The sequence below is a fragment of the Lycorma delicatula genome, chromosome 10 (assembly GCF_047948215.1).
Source record: "Lycorma delicatula isolate Av1 chromosome 10, ASM4794821v1, whole genome shotgun sequence".
Taxonomy (NCBI): Eukaryota; Metazoa; Arthropoda; class Insecta; order Hemiptera; family Fulgoridae; genus Lycorma; species Lycorma delicatula.
In genome coordinates, this window is record NC_134464.1 from 4,487,148 (window position 1) to 4,510,822 (window position 23,675).

The 23,675-nt window shown below is 30.0% G+C and overlaps 1 protein-coding gene across 3 annotated transcripts in view; it reads right to left on the bottom strand.

Moving 5' to 3' along the window:
- The window catches only part of pcx (pecanex), a 192,970-nt gene that overhangs the window by 25,229 nt on the left and 144,066 nt on the right, over nucleotides 1–23,675 (bottom strand). For all 3 annotated transcript variants that reach the window (XM_075377880.1, XM_075377879.1, XM_075377878.1), the window contains 6 exons: nucleotides 21,515–21,703; nucleotides 18,967–19,160; nucleotides 12,336–12,566; nucleotides 7,533–7,636; nucleotides 5,595–5,742; nucleotides 3,079–3,230 (listed from right to left, as the gene is read on the bottom strand). In XM_075377880.1, the coding sequence (XP_075233995.1) occupies nucleotides 3,079–3,230; nucleotides 5,595–5,742; nucleotides 7,533–7,636; nucleotides 12,336–12,566; nucleotides 18,967–19,160; nucleotides 21,515–21,703 (1,018 nt within the window). The remainder of the gene's footprint in view (nucleotides 1–3,078; nucleotides 3,231–5,594; nucleotides 5,743–7,532; nucleotides 7,637–12,335; nucleotides 12,567–18,966; nucleotides 19,161–21,514; nucleotides 21,704–23,675) is intronic.

Below are 23,675 nucleotides of genomic sequence, written 5' to 3' on the forward strand. Positions count from 1 at the left end.
TTAATGCTATCGATATCCTTTTATCAAAAATTATATTTTATCAATATTTTTATCAAAATGATATCCTTTTATCACTGATTTTAACTTCAGAAATAAGAAAAAAATCGCAAGGAGCCTCCCTCTGGCGAGTAGGGAGACTGAGGGAGGACAGTAATCTGATTTTCACAAAACTGATGAATTGACAAAGCTGAGTGTGCGGGTGCTTGTCGTGGTGAAGGAAACATAACATAAGTTGTTTTGCACAATTCTGGTCTCTTTTTGTGGATTTTTCCACATAACCGTTGTAAAACACCTTGATGATATGCACAATTCAAATTCAACAGAGAGCATCACTTTGACACTGGATTGAGTGACATGCTTTCTTGGGATGTGGAGATCCTTTGCCAATCCATCGTGATGATTGAACTTATGTATCGATGTTGTATCTGTAAATCTAGCTTGCATCTCCCGTTATGATCCTTTGCACGAATGTTTCATCGTCATCGGCTTGCTCAAGAAGTTGCCGAAAAATGTCTACTCAACATTCTTTCTACTGTTTGGTCATCAAACGAGGCTACTAAAACTTTGCTGCAACTCGATGCATGTTCAATTTTTCAGTCAAAATGTCATGGCATAGTCCAATCGAGATGCTAACCTTTTCTGCAAGTTCTCTGACAGTCAATTGGTGATTTGCACGCATCAGATCTTTGATTTTCTGAATGTGGGTGTCACCAATTGAAGTCGAAGAAGACCTTCTTGGTCAAGGGTCATCTTCAATCGACTGATGACCACTTTTAAATCATGAAAACCATTCGTAACATTGTGTACGACCATTATGAACAACATTAAGTATGAAAAGGTGAAACGTTCTGTGAATGTTTTCCTCAGTTTCACACAAAATTTTATGTTGTATCATTATAAAAACCTGAAAATCACACATTACAAAAATCATTACGAATATTTAAACACACTGCACTCAAATAAAAATAACACGAAAACTAAAGGAGATATCAACAATTTTAGAACATGTGGTTACAGAGGATGTTATGTGGAACACAATGCTGTCCAATGCATGCCATTAAATAGCTCTGTTGGTGAGTAAATTAAAAATGTTCAGTTATTTTCCGAACAGACCATGTATTCTTCCACAGTACACGTTTCAAGTGGAGCTGACATTTTGAATCTTTTTTCTGGTTGTTTTTGGGCGAAAAATACTTAAACGTTATCATGCCCAGACACGACAAATTTGTTGCAATAAACAAACAGATATCACATTTTACTTCTTAATAAGAATAATAAGACTTCCAAATGCTATACAGACTAGCATGAACAGCCGACACAAATTGCAGTAAATCAAATATCAGAGTATAAACAAACAGCCTTAATAAAAAAATACCTGATCTAAAATTTCCTTATTGTTGCCTAGAATTTGTTGAATGTTTCTGGGCAATTTATATTTAAGACATAAGGCTGCTTAACTAATGCAATCCAAAAGAATGTGGTGCAGTCACGTGACTGTTGTATTGTATGCATAATAGAGCATTTTCTCTACATTTGAAATGAACAAATTAAAATAAACATTGACATTTTGAAATAATTTGAAATGAACAAATTGAAATAAACACTGACATTTTAAAATAAACAGAGTTATAATGATGGAAATTCTTTTTGAAAACTGGTGTTTTCTATGTCAGTGGTGCCAGCTTGAACTTCAGACAGTTACAATTTATTCTTTTTAAGAGTTTTTCTGCTGTTAATATTTGTCTTTTTAATTATTGACATACACTCCCAACTATCGACAAGTAAAAAATTTATAGTTAGTGCATGTTGGAAATACAGCTATTTATGAGCTTAAACTTTCTATTTTTGAAATATTTTTTAAACATTGACATTATGTTGTTTTGCAAATTCAACTGAAGTACATTAATTGGTTTTTCCCAGACTCAGGCAAAAAAAGGACAATCTATGCATACTAAACTGCATTCATATGCAAATAATTATACTTTTACTTGTTCTTGAACCTGTAACATTATACAACAATTGTTTGAGAAGATACCAACTGGTGGTCCCAAGTTTAATTCCCAGCTAGTCTTGATATTTTTCTTACTACCAAAAAAATTAGATTGGACATCCACCTGCAGTTAATAAATTTTGATGCTCAAAATAGCATCTGCTACCTTAAATAATATAAGAAAGATCACTTAGTGCTATTCTGTTTTCGTCTTGAATTGTAAAAGTAAGACTGTGCTCAATACAATGTTATCCAGATCGTAAACTGATTACACCACTGAAATTAAGTTCCATAATTTATACAATACTACAGAAGATATCTTTAAAATACCGACTATTCAGTCATTTCTATTGCGGAGATCAACAAACAAAACTGTAGGATTTGAGGTTGATCAGTTTATTAACATTGTCTGATTATAACTGATTAGTTAATCAGTTTACTACTACACTTAATTATTGTAACTTACAGGTGAGTTATAGAGTTTTGAAACGACAAGACATAATACAATGTCTTGGTGGTTTATATTTCATATAATATTAAGTTTTATTAACATAGTGGTCGATATGTTGAATTATTTAAAAAAAAAATAAATAAATATATATATATACATATAAGTTCTATTTTAAAAAGAATACTGAAAAATTTACTATAAGTTTTCTTGCAGGTGAATACTTTACTGTACATCAACATTCAAAAAAATAAGAAAGAAACCTACAAAATGCAGGCGACGTTCAACTTAACAAGTGACACCTGCATATTATTTATTAAAAGGAACTAACTGCATTGCAAAAATCATAACTTAGAGAAAGTAACTCAAACTCTTGGTTTGAGTTACAGGTACAAGATCTCTTATACCTATGGTCCTTTGCAGTATAACAAAAGACCATAATATAAGCGTTCAGCCATAATATAGGACATTAAGAGCGACATCATAATACTAAAAACAATAAGTAGAGATCAAAATTTATGTTTAAGTCACAAGTACAACAGAAAAATTTGACAGAATTAAAACACAATCCAAAAAAACTCGTAAGTACGCCATATATTAGAAAAAAATAAACATTAAGCATATAAAAAGTTTTTCAAACCTAAGTGCCAATAATGATGGTGTTCCTGATAATACTGCATTTCTCCAAACTGGATCTCCTTCATGAGATATAACTAATTTTTCTTGATGCACAGAAATTGCACTGTACAAAGCTGCTGGATCATCATACTCATCTGGAGACATAAAATGATCCTAAAACAAAACAAAAAATAAATAAATAAAAATTTCAATAGAACTTACTAAAAAATAACCTGTAAATTACTTATCTTGTTAATAATGATGACAATTCAGTATCCTCTAAGAACTAATTAAAACAAATACGCACATTAGTAAAGAACTATGTTACCAAAAATTTTAGATATACAAAAAACTTTTAGAGAAAACTCTCATAGCGTGAGCAGAGAAGAATGATGTAAAATTTATAATTATATAAAAAAACATATCAAGTTGAATTGTTGAGACATGAATATTTGAATAATCTATTATTACACCGGTTTACAGCAACAGCAGAAAACCACTAATGCAATATTGAAATCTGATGGTTCTCAGTATCATATTGTAACTGTAGGTAATAATGATAGCAATAATTATTAAGTATAATATTATAATACTTTTTTAAAATTATAGAAAACCACTGTTGTAATTTTAAATTCAAATTAAGAGCTACTTAATCCACATATTAGTTTCACTGAGAAATACTACTAAAGCAAATGAATGTGGTAGTTGATGTTTTTAAATGTCAATGTTTTTAACCAATTTTGTAGGTCCTATTATTTTTATTCCAATATTACATTTTGATTACAGTTGTCAAACAATGACACATATGTTTTAAGGCACTTTATATAGTCACAGAAGTTTAATTATACCACGTTGGACTCTGTATATAAATAAAAACATAATATGTTGATTAAAATTAAATGAATGAAAATTAGAAATTTTGACTTCTGTTAATTTTTTTAACTGCAGGAACTTATTTCTTGTTTAGATAATAATTATATATGAGGTGTGATAAAAAAAATAAGAGTTTTTTAATTCTGTGTGCTATGTCTTTATGACAGAATTTATTTTTTTACTATGCACTGGGTGAACTGTCTATTAAAGTATAAAGATATTTTCAGCGATATTAAAATAATTCAAATTTGGCAGCTTAGTAATTAGGATTTTTTTTATTAAAGTGGTGATTTATTTTATTAAAAATTTATAAACAAAGGATTTACATTAAATTTTGTGTTAAACACAGAAGTTGTAAAGACGTTAGAGAAGGCATTTGGCGAGGATGCTATGTCAACACTGATGGTTTACGAGCGGTACAGTTTTAAAAAAAGCAATGAAAACAACAAAAGGGTTGGACATTCTAACATATCAACTGATGAAAATACAGATGAAGTAAAGGAGATTGTAATCAATGTGATTCACATCAGTTTATCACTATCAGAGAAGTTGTTGAAGAGATGGGAGTATCTTACTGTTCTTCTTAAACAATTGTGACTGACATTTTGGTTAGAAACAAGTAGCAGCAAAATCTGTTCTAAAACGTTCAATTTAAACAGAAATAACATCGCAGAACAATTATTAGATGACATCGCTGATGACTCAGAATTACTCAATGTGTCAGTCATAACAGGTGGAACAGGAGGAAACTGATGTAAGGTTGTGATATTGAAACAAATGTCCAATCTATCTCGATTGAAGCTTCCTTAAGAACTAATAACAAAAAAAGCACAAAGAGTTTGATTGAATGTTAAAGGTTCTCCTTACTGATTTTTTTTTTTATTACATCCATTATAAATTATAGTAAAATTGTGCACAGTAAATAAACAGAATTACTTAGCAGTTTTAGGCCATTCTGTGAGACAATGTGAAGGAAACAATTATAAATGCAGAATTCTTGGATTTTGCACAATGATAAAACTTCAGCTCTTAATGTGCGATTATTTAGCAAAAAAATAACACCATACTGATGCTGGAGCCTTTTGTGTTGTCCAGACATGGCATCCAGTGACATTTTCTTGTTTCCACTGTCAAAAGAAAAAAACTGCCAAGTGAACTTAAAGATATATCAAAAAATACTTTCCACAAATATTTTGAGTTCTGGAAGAAACATTGGCATAACAATGTCGCAACTTTGCAGATTGCAGAAATACTTTGAGGAAGACAAAATCAATGTAGAATAAGAGATTTCAAAAGAATAAGTAAATCTTTTTAGTAAAAATTAAAAATTCCCGTTTTTTTTTTTATCACACCTCAACTTATTTTACTGCAATATCAAGTCATCATAGCAACAGTTAAAATCTTTTTTTATGCATCTTATAGTAAATTATTTCAGGGATTTGGCAAACAAGAATAACACACGACCAATTAAACTGTAATGTAGTAATTATGAGCATATCTACAACTCCCCCTCTGCCTTGTAAACAGATTGTTCCACTAAATATACCCAAAATAATGCAATCAGACAAGAAGTTTAAGAAAAAGTGACAGACTAAAAAAAAATTAACAAAAATTTTTCCAACTTTGATACTTAAATGGATAAGAATTATGTTAAGTATATATTACCTGATGTAATTTCAATGACATTCTGACACCTGGTGCAACTACTTTCTTCAATAAATCCATATCGGAAAATATCCACTCATCTCTAACTGATGTTATACGAAAATCCCCTTTGAATAAAGCATGAAGACCATATAAGAAAAATTCAACACTGAAATAAAAATACAAACAATTTATATCATTCATAATTTCAGAATAACAAAGACTGCAGGTCATCACAGTAACCAGAAAATCTGGATAATTACATGTTTTCTTCCTGAAAGTTTATTTAATTTGAGTGACAAATTTTACTGTTTGAAGCACAATACTGTATATATTAGTTCTGTCAATCTTTATTTCTGCTAAAAAAATATTAAGAGTAAAGAAATGTTTTTATCTAAATACAATAAATTAAAATAACTCTTTTAACAAATTATGCCGTTAAGAGAAAACAACAATTTTAAATAAATAATGTGAAAAATTCACATGAAAAGAGCTGATGAATAAGACTTTAAATGTAATGTAATTAAAATGTTTAATAAATTATAAATAACTATTATACTTATTATTATTAACATAAAGAATAATGAGGGACAATTCAATAAAGAATGGCAGTATAACTACCGTAATGCATTCGTTTTCATTAATCTCCAATGTTTAATTTCGTGAATGAAATGTATATAATTTGTGAACAGTGAAATTGTACGCTACCTTTGATGATTTGGTGATGCATAAGTACAGTCAAGCATTTTTATAATTTTATACAATTTTTCATTGGAGGAACTGATCTTAATTTATATTTTTTATGGTAAACAAACATAAATTTAAATTTGCAGTGGGCAACAATAGAAATTAACATGCAACAGTAAATTTTTTGTATTGCGGCCATTTTTATAGAACTTTTTTTGTTTTTTGATACTGACTATACAAATGAGTATGATTATTAATGATTTAATAATATTAAGACATTACTACATAGTAATATTGAAGTAAAGTTATAAGAGGTCTGTCAAAAATAAACCAAACTTTTGTTATAACTTTTTACCTACAATGGAATGGAGATGGTATATGCATTTGGGGTAAAAGGTTTTGTTTGTGTGAGTGTATGTCTATTACCATTTTCCTCAAAAACTATTGGATTGATTTTGATGTGGTTTTTTTTGTATTATATAGGTATCATCACTTCAGAGCAGGTTCTTACACAAGTTTTATAAGGTTATAGGTCACCAGTAGGCGCTGCAGTAGATGTGTACTCTAAAACAGCTAGGCAAATTTTGAGGTTTTGGCATTACATAGATCATCACTTCAGACCAGATTCTTAGATTATTTTTACGATTATAAGCCACCAGGGTATGCTGCAGTAGATATATGTTTCTTCAAAATGGTTTTTCAAATTTTTAGTTTTATCACTTGTTATTCATTTAAATGTACATAAATTACTTTTCTACATAATTTCTGTTAATTTATTTAAATTTCTGATAACAAATGCCTAGATTTTTCATTCCTGTAATGTAAACGTTTTGGAGCAAGTTAGAAGCATATTAAAAAAAAAAAAATTTGCCTCTTTAATGATTTCAAATTTCTGACCTAACTCTCCTTCCCAATCTAGCAGTAGTCCTGTGGTACACGATGTTTCTTGCTATTTCCAAAAATATATTATAAGCAGTGTACTTGTAGTTTTAATAGTACACCACAACTACATATTCAGGAGGATATTGCATTACTGAAAGTTCAATTCCTTTGTTATTGTACAATACACTATATTCTCTTAACTTTAAAGAGGTAAACTGATGTCTTATTCTGAAGTTGTGGCTTTAAACAAATCTTTATAAAAAAAAGCTTGTCACAGGGCAGATAAGCATATTTTAAAAGCTCAGGTGTTAAGGTTTTAAAAAGTACAAATAAACAATAAAATACAAATGCACCCTGCATTTTGAAACAGAAAAACTAGTGTAAGTTTACCTTGATACAGTATTATGTGAAGCAGCGCCTAATGTACGTCTTCCCAGTAGACTTAATGCAAAACATAATGATACTAAGGTTGAATCTTTACTTTTTTCAACAGCCTAAAAAAATACATATTTATATGTTAAAAAAATAAAATGCAACATTATCTTATAAAATAATGCATCAATTAATTCATGATCATCTGAATCTTTTGTGTATAAATGAGAGGACTGCTTTATCATCTGCAATTATCAAGCAAAGAACAACGTGTTAATATTTCAATTATAATATATGCTGTGAAGGCTTTATGTTATAACTTGTATAAAAAAAAAATGAGGTGATATAAAAAAAATGTAAAAATTCCAACAGATTTAAAATTATCATTAAAAAGAAATAGGTATCTTCTTCATCTGGATATCTCTACTCATCTAAACATTTTTTTGAGGATGCATTGTAACTTATTAACAAGGTAATATTTTCTCAATTTTTTTTTTAATCACATAAAAGTAGACTTAATAATTCTTTTATAAGTGTATGTAAAAAAAAAATGTTTATTTGATACATTAGATTTGTAAAATAATTAAAAAAATCACAAAATTTTCAGTTACAGGTATATTGCTAAGAACGATTTTGATCATAAGTTAATTAAATAAGATAGTTTCAAGAAGTTTCCAGAACCATTACATTCTGATTAAAATAGTTATCCATCATTTGAGATTAATGTTTGACATAAGTTGATGATTTTCTTCCTCTGAAACAATAACAATAGACTAGAAAATTCTCTAACACTGAAGAAAGTCAGTTTATACTTTTCTTTCTGATGTAATCTGTAAAAAGCAATACCAATGCTTGATTTACAATAAATTTAAAGATTTACATCAGAAATAAACCTTTACAGAAAATTTCTTGTTCTACAATATATTTTTCAGAATTTATAATAAGAAAATTAACTTTCTTTTCTAATCATGCAAAAATACATTTTCATTTAATATATACAAGATTATATTTAAGTATGGAAACAGGTTTATAATGCACATCTGAGAGGCATTTGGAGACAGAAGAAATGGGGTTCTACATAGTTAAAAAAAAAAAAATCTGTATTATGGTGGGTTTTTAATTTTTGTCCACCATCTTGGATTCACCATACTGAATGAAACTTATTTTTTTAAACACACACGAAGGATGACATATGATACACGATTTTGATTTAAAATTTTACAAGAAAAACAATGGTGAAACTCATTTTACTGTTAATGCCTTTGTTATCGAGTTACAAGCATTCAAAGTTGCAATGACAGAAAAGTCATGTCGACAATAAAACGAGGTAAAACACGCTGCATGAACAATTTTATTGTATTTTACATTCATAATGCATACAATAATGAATTTTAAACAGCGCTATAATATTAATAATAATAAACAATAACTAATAATTAACAACACAACTACAAATTAAACGGCTATATAAAACTGAGATATGCTCATTTGGTTTAGAAAATTCTTAAACTGTTATGTATTAATTAAATTCAGTTTTGCGCAAATACTACTATAGTTTTTATTGCAGATTTATTTCATAAATATGCAAATATTACTACTTTACTGACATCATAGCACTAAGAACTATGCCGCAAGAAGGAAAGTGTGTTAATCAGTCAAATAATGGGGTAAGGTTTTTTTGGAATTTCTCAATGTTTTATGACCCAAGGACCCCCCAAAAAAACAAAAATGGTAATGTTCATACGTATGCACCTGTTTGATACTTTTGAATGGATAAACTGATTTTGTAAGGAATCATGTATATGGGGCAATTTGCTGGTAAACTTTTGCGATCAATATCGCCAGGGGGGTGAGGTAGATAATTTTTGGGGTCAATTTTCTCAAGATTTTGCAAATATAACCCCTCTTTACATTAAGTTCAGTTTATGTTATTATATTTTAATTAATAGTAATTAAAATTAATTTAACTAACAATTTTTTATTTTATTTACTATTTTTTTATTTATTGCATATTTTATAACTGATTTTTTTTTATGTCTTCCTATGCATAGTAGTAGTGTAGGGACCCAAAAAATACTTTGGGGGGGGGGCAATATTGGTGGTGGGGGTTGATCAACGTTTAAAAATATTAATTTTTTGAATGCTTAAAAACTTTTTTTGGTTTATTTAAACGTTTAAAATTAATATAATTACAATAAAATTTCATCATAATTCACATCCTCCCACGTCTAAAAAAGAAATCTTTAGAAATGTTTTGATATATCATTATTTTTCCACTATATAAGAATAAATATAAATAACCCAATACCAGGAAAATATTACAATTACATTGTCGGCATTTTTTTTAATAAAATAAGACATTTTTATAACTAACCTTATTTTGAGTCTGTGGATTGCAGGTTTAAGACTCATGCATTACATTATTCAATTCTTTATTAAAAATGATTAGCGAGGGGATAACTGAAGGGGAAACCTCAAAGTAAGGGTGGGCTGGAGTACATAAGATAGATCATGAATGATTATAAACTGCTCAAGCTAGCAACATCTACAGAGAACGACTTTGGATGCTCATTACAAACCAAGCAGAGGATTGATAACAGAGAAAGAGAGACTAAAAAACTTTAATTTCTGAATTTTATTTATGAGACCTACCTGAGACATCTGTTTTTTAGTCAATGATTCATTACACAAAAAAAAGATGTCATTTGCAACAAATGTCTGCAAAATATCTATGATTTTGCATCATTAGTAACAGTTTTTGGTCTCCCACTGTGAGGATGTTTTCTTACAGTATTGATTTCTTTACATCATTGTACTGTTTTGGTCAGTCGATTTACTTATTGGTTCTATGTTTCAAAATCTATTATTAAATAAATCACATACCTCTTGTAAAGGCAGTAATTTATCACCATAGCCGCACATCATCATAAAGTTATTCTTTTGGTTTTATTTAATATAGCAGCTGATTTAGTACTCTAAATTTGTAATACATTTTTAAATTAATCTTTTTCCAATAATTACTGTATTACATAATTTAGAGCTGAAATCACTTAATTAAATTTTAAGATTAAATTAAACAATATCGCTTGACCTAGCAATTTAATTTGTAGTAATGGTGGAAATTATTACTTACTATTTATTGTTATTATTACTACTACTACTACTACTACTACTACTGTAATTATTATTATTAGTGTTTGGGTCATTAATTCCAATGTTATCTACTTATATTTTGTTAATGGATGTAATTCTGAAGATAAAATTACATAAAATGTTACTATGGGCCACTTTACCTTATTACTAATACAATTTTTCCCTTTTTGCATACAGCTCAAAAATGAAGGCAATCATCAAGAAACAGTTTTTTGCCATCGATTTCTTATAACATTTTACATTAACATCATTTATCTATTGTCCACCTTCTATTTAAAAAAAAAAAAAAAATTGATTCAATGTAGCAGATCTAAGATGGCAAAAAAAAATGTCTAATATACAGATTAGTAATTTTGTAAAAATGTAGCTTTTTCTTCCCCTTAGTATCCCTCAATTTTGAAATAGGAAATCTTTTCCATTCTTTAATATCACACACAATTATACACTATAAATATGACAATTTACTTTTTAAACAGATTCTGAGTACAGAAAATTCTACTTGAAAATGGTTTTTAATGTCTACTACTGAATGTTTTGTAATTTTAATTTTTCCAAAAGTAAAGTTTTCTCTTACACTGCTTACAATTGCAAAACAATGTAAGTCTTTCAATTCTTTTCAATCTCAGAAAAACTCCAAACGAGCTAATTTTTTGTGTTAAGATCCATACTTCATTTATACATGAAAAAAGAAGCTTACATGATTAATGAGAAACTAAATGGGATTTAGAACTGGTAAGATTTTTAAAAATTATTTCTTGAAAGAAGAAAAAAGATAGGAGTATCAAGGAGAACCAAATTTTTTAAAACTGTAATTATTTTATCTCTATAAAACAATTTTTTAACAAATTATTTAGTATTAAACTCTTAAATATCAATAAACATTTTCTAGGATTCTACTTCACCAATCCTTTACGAAAACATCTTATCTTTAATTCAGTCTATTGCATTTACAAAAACAATAAAGAAAGACGTGTTTGTGTAAAATTTTCTCAGTTTTTATATTTATTTTTAAAGATATTTCAGAAAAACCATAAAAATGCACAATTAGAATTTGTGCAAACAATGTTTTGTTTTTGTCTATACATAAAATGTCACTTGTGTACAAAAATTCAGCTAGATGGAAATCTTGTTGAGATTTTGCCTGAAATTTCACTTTGGAAACTAAAGTAAGTACAGTTCTTAAGCACTAGAGAGGATTAAACTACTTTTCAACAGACAGCAACTCTTTAGATTACCAAAGTATATACAACTCAAACATAATCTTTTCAAATTTATAATAATTTGTCAATAAATTTTTAACAAACTCTTCTAGGATCAGTCATTATATAAACCATACACATTTAAAAGCAACTTTTTCTAATTTCAAAACTTTTAAAATATCTGTTTTTTAAGGTAAGTCAAAACATTTGAATCGTTTTTACAGGGTTACTAACAAACTTTTTAATTTTCTTAAACTACTTTTACAATGTCCTTTATGTTAATTGTAGATGAACATTTTTATAAGTAAGAGATTTTTTATGGTTTTTGAATTTTACGCGGCTAAATTTTTCAGACAATTTAAAAATTATCAAAGAACTTTAAAAACAAAATAAAACAATTGAAAGGAAACAAATGAAAATATAAATTAGAATACAAAAAGTAATAAATGCTATTTTTAATAGTAATTACTTTATCTCTTTTATCAGCACAAAACTGTATCCATTCTAGATAGATGTTACAAAAAGAATTACGAGTAATACCAGCTGCCCTAAAATCATAATCCTCATCAATATTCATATTAAATATAGGATCAAGATCAACAAAATTCCTATCGACCATTGGTTGTAAAGCTTCAAGAATTACCGGTGATCTTAACCAATCTTCTAATCTTGGTGATCCAACTGCATAGTAAATTATACTCTGAAATAAATAAAATAGAATAAACATTACAATAAATTGAAAATTATGCAATGGAAAAGCATAAAAAGTAAAAGCATGGCAAAGTATCACAAAAGATATAAGAATATAAATGCATAAATATTACCGTAGAATAATTTATCAAGTTTTAGGATTTGTATAACGGGTAAAAATAAAAATACTCAAGCCTCTATAACTGATATTTCTGCTAATACAGTGTGTCTGAAAAGTCGCTTTTCACACCTCTATAAACATGATTATATGCTGAGAGATTGTATTCCGTGCACTGCAAGTAATGTTTTCTGCAAAAGCTGACAATCCTGTACAGTGAAGTTTTCTTCTGAGAGAGTCAGGTTGGTGGCCTTAAACAAGGTGTTTCTGATTTTCTGTTATTCATTGTATTTGTCACCTTTGAATGATTGAGAATGTGTCTTTCAGTGTGTGTTGAGAGTGATGTTAACTTTAGAATGGTGAATATTTCATGTGGGCTCTGTGAACAGACCTGCAGAGGGTTTTGGTTCTGGCAAATGGAAGTAATAAAGCATAATGATATCTGCCATCTACATTATATAAGAATGCACAAAAGAGCATTCTCTTATCCTCTCACGCTTTAATCCCTATACTTAATCTTTGTACGGTGCCCCTGTAAAACTGAGCAATTCAGTTTCCCCAGTCGGGTTGGGTAGGGAAAACCGGGATAGTGAGCAGATAAGTGCTGGGAGAGTACAGGATTTAGTTCTAGATTTTCATCCTCATAACCTGATGGACTTAACACAACAAAGATGTCTCAGGCAGTTAGCCACTTAAACCATAAAAGTTTAAAAATTATGAAAGGGGATATCACACAAAACTTATTCAGAGAAAATGAAGGGAAATAACAGGACCAGATAAACAGAATTGCACTGCAACGAACAAAGAAATATTGACTTTCGGAGTATGGAATATTACCTCTTTCACTGGAAAAGATTGTGAGATTGTGGATGAAATGAAGAGATTCAGAATCAGTGCATCGGGTGTTAGTGAGGCAAAGAAGAAAGGCGTAGAGCTGATTTTGGAAAAAGGTCATATTATGATTTACTCAGGGGGTTTAGAAAGGATGCAAGGCAAAAGATGGGGTTGTAAAATTTAAACGAAATTGTATCCAAGAAACTGGTTAAATAGGAGAACATTAGTTCTAGAATACTTAAGCACATTTACAGATGGAAGAAAAAGTGTCATCGATGCATCCAAGTCTGAAAAGGATAATTTTATATGCTTTTGCAAGAAACAATTGATGAAGCTAGAGATTATGCAAGGGAAATTGTCATGATGGAAGACTGGAATGCTACAATAAGCAATAGAATGGAAAGAAGACATGGCTGCATTCATAGGCATGATGCAGAAGAAATGAGAACAGAAATAACACCTTTTACTTGACATAAAACTATAAACAAAATCAAATTTGAAACACCAGCAAAAAATATACAGATTATTTTCCATATTCAAGAACTGCTGGGTATTCTGTTACTGATGTTCTCAGTGTTCAGAAGTGCAGAGCTTAGCATATAATAAACACAAGATTTAGTACACCTAGACCAAAAGAGAAAAAGTGTTTTGAAAAGATTAAGGTGGGTGAGAAGTAGAACGGAATTCAAAAGGCTGGTGGCAGAGCAACTTGAACACAGGGAAAATGAGGTGGAAGCAGCAAAGTATCACTTGAGACAACTTGGAATACCTTTTAGGAGGTATTGATTAATGGAGCTAAACAAGTCCGTGGAACAATTTTAATCGGTGATACTCACAAAAGAACAAATGGTGGAATGAAGAAGTAAAACAGAAAATCAAAGAATTTTTTATTTTTGTTTTTCTGGGTGAAAAACGCAATTGTGTTATCATTGCGATATATTGGTTGCAACTAAATAAATATAATAACCGACAATTAAAAATTATTTAAAACTAAAACCCAAAAATGTAAAATTACATCTTAAAAGGAAAAAGCCTGTATCTCAATTAAATTAGTAAAACTCATCTATCCCATGGCAAATAACGCACACAGCTGAAACACCACAGCAACTAAAACATTTGAACATAAACAGATGGCTCCAAGAAATCAGAAAATACTAGACATCAATACCACCATCCCTGAGAATAGTTTGCATGCCAGCCCCCAGTTTAAACTAGGGACATAACGCTGCACAACAGACCAATCCAAAAGGATGCAGTGCACTGCCAGCCAGCAGCTGCAGCACACATACACGGGTGTACCCATTTGCACCACCAGACATCCACAAGAAAGCCCAGTGTGTCCCGCTCACAAATGACAAATTACAACCCCCTCCTGATGGCCACATCCACACGAGAAACTCAACAGTGACAATACCAACTGGACAAAGTCTACTATTAATACCAGTATCCCACCCACCCTGCCATCCAGCATGAACCATCCTCCCTAGGAAACAAACAAGATCACCCAAAGCGACATGACCGGTGAAAGGAGGCTCGAAACAAGTTTTCCCCATTGGACCATCAGTGCCCTCACTGCCTGAAACAACAACATGGCTGGGGATCTAGCAGAAACCCACAGCTGCACTACGGTGATTCACCTGTGAAACAACATACTGAATATCACAGACAACAATGTACCTGGAACACATGCCACCGATCACACAGAATCCAAGCTAACATCAAAATGTTGGGCAAATTATACGCAAGGCCTCATCAATAGTACACAGCTCTGCAATGAAAACACTGGCAATGCCAGGAAGGCTGAACATGTATGTTCTGGTGATAACAACAAAAGCACAACCAACATAATCGACATTTCTAGAGTTGTTTGTAAAAACTACAGCTTTAGGATTCATGCCATTTATAATACTACAAAATTTGCTTTATAATATAACCAGACTTGTGGTCCCTGCATGATACTGACATAGACCAAAGCAGCAATCACCGAGAGAAGGCTGCTAAGGGGACAACAATATAGAGCAACAGCAAGGACTACAAAGAACTGTACATTTAGAGCTGAGAAAAGGCGCCGAGCTGCAACACCAGAAGAACATTAGACCGTGGCATCGACCAATATGTTGGCCGGAGCAAACTGTACCAAAGGCTGGATGATTCGGCTGCGCCCCAATGTGAGTCACACAGGAGCACATCATCCACTTTCTTCCACCCCAATGAGACCCATCACAAGGCCTAAGCATCTCCAGAGTGGTGGCCTGTACCAACAAATAGGCCATGTAGCAAAACAAAGAAACTTGGAAGTTATATACAAGAATGAAACTCAAAAATAAATGAAAGGAGTATTTTCAATAAAGAAAAGAGGCAAAAAAAAAGTAGAGGTGGCAATGACGACATCATGGAAGAGTTTTAGACGTGATATGGAAGAGTAGTAAAGGAAAAATAAGAAAATTTTGGCAGATCATTAAAAGTCTAAGGAAAATGGGTAACAAATAGACAAGAATGGCAATCTTAGAACTGATTGGGGGGGGGGGAGAGATTTAAGACCTGTAAAAAAATTTTGTGAGAATGTTTTTAAGAGAACTGTAGAAAAGGCAATTGTTATTTAAGGTGTGGTTAGAAGCTGAGGAAGAAAGAAAAATAATTCTCAATGAGGTCCAGAATGCTATAAAGCAGATGAAACTAGGAAAATCCTCTGGAGATGATAGAACATACCCAGAATTTATTAAATATGAAGGAAAGATGGTAGAAAACTGGGTGTGGAAAAAGATGCAGCCAGTCATGGTTTGAATAGAGAATTCTGACAGACTGGGAAATGAACTTGATTATTCCAATCCACAAGAAGGTAAAGTATGAAAATTATAGAGCAATATGCTTGTCATTGGTGGTTGTGAAGATTTATAGTCCTATTCTGGAAAAGAAATTGAAACACACATACAGGAGGAATTAGAAGATGAGCAGACTGCTTTTATGAAGAACAAACAAACTGTATATCATATATTTACCTTGTGAATGGCTACAGATAATGCACTAAGCAGAGGAAAAGAAATAGATGTAGGATTTCTTGATTTAACAGCTGTTTTCAATGCAATCCCACGAGAGGAGTTATGGAAGGGTTTAGTAGAAACTTGAGTCTCAGCCATGTTGATCAGAAAAATTAAATCTTTGCATCAAAATATCAAGGGGGCTCTTAGAATAGGATGGGAAAAATCAGCAAGGTTTAATATAAGTGAAGGTGTGAAGCAGAGAGATAATCTGAGCTCGCTTCTCTTTATTGTGCTGATGAATGGCATTATAAATAAGGCCATTCATAAGAGGTGATTAAAGAGAAATCACATTGGGAACTGGAGAATGAGATCTGTGTATATTGAGTTACTTGTATATGGCATAATATGGCACTGTTAATCAGCAATCAGGAGGACTTACAGAATTCAGTAACTGAGTGGGCTAGTGATTTTTGAACAAAGAGGTCTGGTGATGAATCCTCAGAAGAGTAAGGTGGTCTGTGTGACAAATCCAAAGGGTAAACCGGGTTTAACTAGAATGGAATGGAAAAAGGCAAGGTGATTGGGTTTTAATTAACCACACATCTCAAGAATGGTCGACCTGAGACTGTACAAGACTACACTTCATTTACATTCGTACATATAATCTTCATTCATCCTCTGAAGTAATACCTTACGATGGTTCAGGAGGCTAAACAGAAAAAGAAAAGACAGCAACAGGTAAATAATTTTGAGTACCTTGGAACATGGTTTCTTCAGATGGGAAGATTGATGGAGAAGTAAACAATCAAATAAGTTAGGCTGGCAAGGTATATTACCAGCTGAGTAATACACTAGCAAGTTAAAGGGAAGTCAGTTGGGAAACCAAGGTGAAAATTTAAAACACAATATTTTCCCTGATTTTAATGTATGCTACAGAAAGTCTGACACTGTGGAAAAACATGAGTACACTGGCAGCAATGGAAATTAAATATGTGATGTGTAGTATAGAAAATAAAACATGGCAAAATCAGGAACACTACTAAATAAGGCAGCTGAGCAAGAGCCATTGGTACAGAAAGTGGAAAAAAGAGCTTTGGGATCGTTTGGTCATATGGTGAGAATATAAGAAAATAGAAAGCAAAGAATTATGATGAAGGAAAGATCGAGGGAGAATGTAAAAGAGGGTGGAATGGGAGGAGTACCATTCTCAGTAAGAGCAGGAAAACATTTTAGGAGGGGAGAAGAATGCAACAGACCAAAAAGAATATGAGAAATGGCCTGATGCATAACAGCACAAAGGGAAAGGTAAAGAAGATTTCTTGTTGAATACACATTCTATGAGCACAGTGAGTACTCAGACAATGAGACTATGTTGCACAGAAACATAATCCTAACAAGTCCATGCAAAAGTTGGTTTGACAGAAAAAGACTGGTGTTCCAACTGCACATAAGACAGTTTGCAACTGCACACAAGCTCAGTCTCATTCTATATAAATGAGACTGGTTCAAAAGTTGTTGGCCACAGACTGAAAAAAGGATTCGATATTGTAAATTATTTTAACAGCTTCTAGTGGACAATTCTGATGATACTTTGGACTATGTTTTCTATTGACAAGACATGGTTCCACTTATCAGGGATGTGCCATGCATATATGCCATACATGAAATTTTTCTATGTGACCAGAAGAATGGGATATGGATTCCAATAACCAAAAGAATAGTCGTCACAATATTCTTTGTTGAAACAATAAATTTAGCTATTATTATGAAATCATTCACCAATCCATGGAAGAGCTAACTGTGGACGAAATTAATAACGGTTTGATTAAATAAGATAGCATGACTGCATGTAAAACCAGGCAGTCAGGAAGTTTGCAAGAGATTTTCAGAGATCAAACCATTCCTAAGGACTTGTGGCTATCTCATTCTCCAGACAAGCCCATTGGAATTTTACTTCTAGGGTTATGTAAAAAGTAAAGTTTATAAAGGAAACCCCCACAGCCTCCAGGAACTTCAAACTGTTCATGTTTTCACCAACAACATTCCACATGAACAGCGTGTGAAAGTCTTTGAAAACAAGAAGAAACGCTAACAAATATTTCTGGATGTTCATGAGGATCACCTCCAACAACTAACTACTGCAAGGTAAGTAGATTTTAGGTTACTGTTACACAAGCGCATGACAGAGGTGTGTAGTTAAGTTTGGATACACTGTAACAGATGAATTCTCTAAAAATTCATGTTGACTTTTCTTCTTTTTTTTTTTACTTAAAATTGAAAATATATTTTTTTTAAATTATATTAATCAGACTTTGTAAAATCATTGATATCTTCATTTTTGTCAGGCTTTGCATCTCTCCATAGTAAGTTGCCTTGCACTTAGTCCATTTGAAATGTAAATTTTTAAAAAATAATCTGATTTCTCCATTACAAACAAAGAATTAAGAAAATAAATATAGAAAAAAAATAATACGTACCTTCACATAATAAGTAACCAAAACTTTTCTGAAATCAAACACTTGTAACATCGATACAGCAGAATTATCAGATATACTGTAACCTTCTAAAACGTACTTAGTAGCTGTTACTTCCCATGCTAACCAACGTTGTGAAAATGCTGCATTTAAACTTAACATGTGAGGTAAATGACCTGGCTCACAGCAGCAGCAACCTGTTCATAACATTCCAATTTTAATAAACCTCTTTTTTTTCTAATATTTTGAACATTAGAAATATCAGTATATATTCAATTAAGATTTGGTTTTTAAATGACAAAATAATTTGAAAGATTATTTAGATTACGAAACTCTTCTTTCACTTTAATGTTAATGTTTTAATGTTTCTCTGATGAGAAATTCACATGTTTTTGCTGAAAAGAAGTAGAATGGATACAGGAAATAAATATAAGTTGCTTGTTTCTCCTCTATTACAATAGTAATTATGAATGTAATAAATAGATTTACTTACATGTTATTTTTTCAAACATTATATTTACACTATATCAAATAAAATTTAAAACAATTATAAAATTACAACTCACCAGAAACAGTCAGTATAAAAAGGTAAGAACACTTACCTAACTATAGTGCTTTCGGAGGGTCATTCCATCTTCAATAGTCAAAAATAAATTATAATTAATTAGATTAAAAGTAAAATTTAAAATAAATTTCATCAGTACGTATATACTTGTGTCAATAAACTAAACCTCTTACATTTACTATCATTCTTATTTTGACTATCTGGTGGCTATAATATTATAGTTGTTTTAAATTATTATAAAAGAATATAATTTTTTATAAAAATTAAATATATCTAATAATTTAAATTTTATAACTACAAACAAAAACTTTATTTCCGGAACAGAAACTCTAATAAAACTAATCAAACTGAATAAAAGATACATGTGTAAGAAATTCGTGCTTTAAATACTAAGATGATAGTTTAAACAGCATATAATTTCACTTTTATTGTACTTCAACCATGATCTGTAAGAATTTATTTACATGTAACAAAGAATAATGAAAACTTTAGTGATAATTAAACATTTATAATAATAGAGAAATACAATCAAATTTAACTAAGACTGCTATTTTCAAGATTAGGTAATATTGAAACGATTTAAATTAATTACAAATAAAATTGGTGGTATCAGAAATATAAGACGTGAAGGGACAGAATGAATACAAATCTAAACTTAGTAATGACAGTGTATTTCTAAGATACAGCATGCAAATATAACACAGCCAACTTGAGCTAAACAACAAATGCGTTATGGTAAATAAATGTTAAAAGAAATTTAAGTTAAAATACTGCATAATGGTCATTAATGTGCTAATGGTCATTATATGGCTATGTTACAACCTGTGTTACTATAAGAACATAGATTGGATATCTTAAATAACTGAATTCATAAACTCTTTGATCACTATTAATGGATTTCTCTTAGAAACAACATGAAGCACAAAAAATGAAGACAAAACATAAGAATTATTTATATGAGGTTTTATAGTATTTTTTTGCCATGAGCAAAAAAAATTAAGTCAAAGAACAAAATGTCAATGCTAAATAAATATAATTATGAAGAGAACAATCTTATTTATTTGAAAAAATAAAAAATAATAATATAACTACTATGTAAAAATCTGATGTGGAAACCATATGACTTCCTTGTATGTCTATTAAATTACATACACATTTTTTTTTTAAATGAAAAGTACATAAAATTTTATTTCACTAATAACTTCTGATTTTTTTTAAATTGTTATTATTGAATATTATTTATTGTAGAATTTTCTTACAATCAGAAATTAATAATTATTAATAAATCAGTATATTTAAATTAAAAAAAAAAAAAAAATGAAGTCAGATTCAAACCGATGTAAGATTGCCTTCCCCTTGTAAGATTTAAATATTTCATTAATTAAAATTCTATTTGGTTATAACTCTGAAACTAATGAAAATAAGTACCAGTTATGATAAAACATTGAAAAGCTCTCAATGAGACTTTATTACTGCAGTTACGTAAAAAATTAAAAAATCCAATTTTTTTGGATTTTGGGCTTTTTTGGACATTTTTAGTCAAGTTGATTGCAATCAAAAGGGGAGATGCACGACTAGATGTTACAACAGTCCTAAATCTGAAATTCCAACATTCTATGGCTAATCGTCTCTGAGTTATGCAAGATACATATGTACGTACGTACAAACACATGCAAAATGTAGTCAAAATGGATTCAGGGAAGGTCAAAATGGATATTCCATTGAAATCTGAAATTTTTCATGATTACAATATTTCCTTTACTTTGTACAAGGAAGTAAAAATGAGGATGACACCAATATTGATAAACAATACCGATAGCAGGTTTTTATTTATTTCAGACTAAATTAAAATTTCACAATTTAAAAACTTTTTAATTATAAACAATTAAAAACTTATTCTATTTATAAAAACTATAACTGGAAACTCATTTACATGTTATGTTTGAACTGTACGAGTAGAATAAAAGTTTATAAAAACGAATTTACCTTCATTTTCTTCAACGCCTTCTGATATCGCTTCAACTTCACGTTGTTGACAATATGTACCTCTAAATTCAAGCCCTCTCATTTGGAATGTAACAAGACCATTACCTAATTCTATAATATGCACTAAACAATTAAGATAATCAGATGCTAGGACAAAACAGTCTCCCTGAGATACTAAACCCCATCGACCTGAAATCAAATTAAATTTTAAATAAACACTAATTCATTATTTATAATTAATTTTTGTTAAATATTACTTCTGTTCCACATACTTTCAAATAATCATCTAAAAACTAAGAATATTAATGATAAAAACACATACATTTTTTTTTGTAACTGTTACTTCAATTATATTAAAAAAAGAAATAATAAATAAATATATATATATATATATATATATCTGACTATTCAACAGGTATATACAAACATTAATAACAAAAAGGAAGTACAAAATTAGTGTACTTTCCTGTTTTGTATAGGCCAGTCTTATATTTTACATTTACTTACTATTTTTATTTAATTATGAACATATTTTTCTTCTGATAATTAAAAAAAAAACAATATTGTTTTGCAGTGCTGCTTTAATAATATGGAATTTTATTAGGTTTGTGAATAAGAGTTCACAATTCAGCTTCCATTGCTTGTGATCCATTACAAATATGATGTTCATAACCTGTAGGTGTTATTCACAATATGAAAAGACTGTATTTGTCAGGGCATTAAGAGATGGGTTTGCAAGCAAAAACTGTTCCATAATTTGAAACGAGTGCAAAACGATATGTCACTGGTTAATTCTTCTACACCTATTCTTAAGAAAATTGTTCATTTCATTTATTGCTAGGTGTTGGAATTCTGTGAAAACGAATAAAAATACTGTCATAGGCTACAAAAATTATTCAGAAGTGTGTGCTAGGGTTGATGGTGTAGAATTAGATGAAAAGTTTATTTGTAAAACAAAAATAAAATACTGATCAGTTAGTTTAAACTACTACTGCAAAGGTCCACTATAATAACAATGATGCAAAGTACCATTCCTATTATGGTACAACGTCTATATGAGATGAAAATTGACATCTGCTATGTTGGGTCATATATATGGTAAAGTGCTCAACTTAGGGGCAAGTTTTATGAGTTTAAAACTTGCCTCATCAATCCATAAGGAAAAATTTCTGGAGAAAACATGGAAAAAAAGACAGCTGACACATAACAGGAGCGAACCTAACTCTAATTGCCTTGTTTAATTGTAAAAAAAAAAATAAAAATAAAAAACAGCAAGCTTATTTTTATTGATTGGTTTCAAAGGCTATGATATGAATTATTTGGTTTATTATGCAACCTGCTGTATATTAAAGCAAATAATGAATAAATTCTTGTTAAATACCATTTTTTCTACTTCGCAGAATTTTATTTATACTTTTTCATCATTCATAATTGTTACATTTAAAATGACTTGATATTAATTAATTTCAAAACAATAAGAATGCTATTCAATGAAAATTTTAAATGTGTTATGTTGTAGAAAAAAAAAAAGAAAGTTTAACACTGAAGAACATAATTTTTTTAGATAGATTTGAAGTTTTATATGCAAAGAGGTTGTATATGAATATAAAACTTCCAATTTTACTACTGTACTATTACTGTCTTTATTGGTGAACTATTAATTATTTGAATCTAAATATAATACTTGTTTTAATTTATTTCTGTCGATTCTATAATTAATATTATACATGAGATTATGTAATTTTTTCTGAGAACAGGAATTGATTTTTGATGGTGAAAAATTTTGTCAAAATAAGTAACTGCGTAGTAATCTGAAACACAATACTACAATAGAAGAATTCAAATTTTTTAATGATAGAAAAAAAAGTTAATTTTTTATTTTGTTCTATTTTAGCAACATTTACAAAGATTTAAACTTAGCTCATTTTTAACCCTGTAAGTGCCTATACAATTTCTTTAAAATGCCAAGCTTTTTTTGGACTTTTTGCAGTCTTACACTTAAGATTCTAGAGAAAATTAACCATTATGTTCACTCCAGCTACATCATTTTGATTAGAAAACTTTGAAGAATTTTATCTGTACTACTGTTAAGAAAATACAGTAAAATATATGTAAATTTACTTACGTGTTATTTTAGATTGTAGAAATTTTTATTCATTTA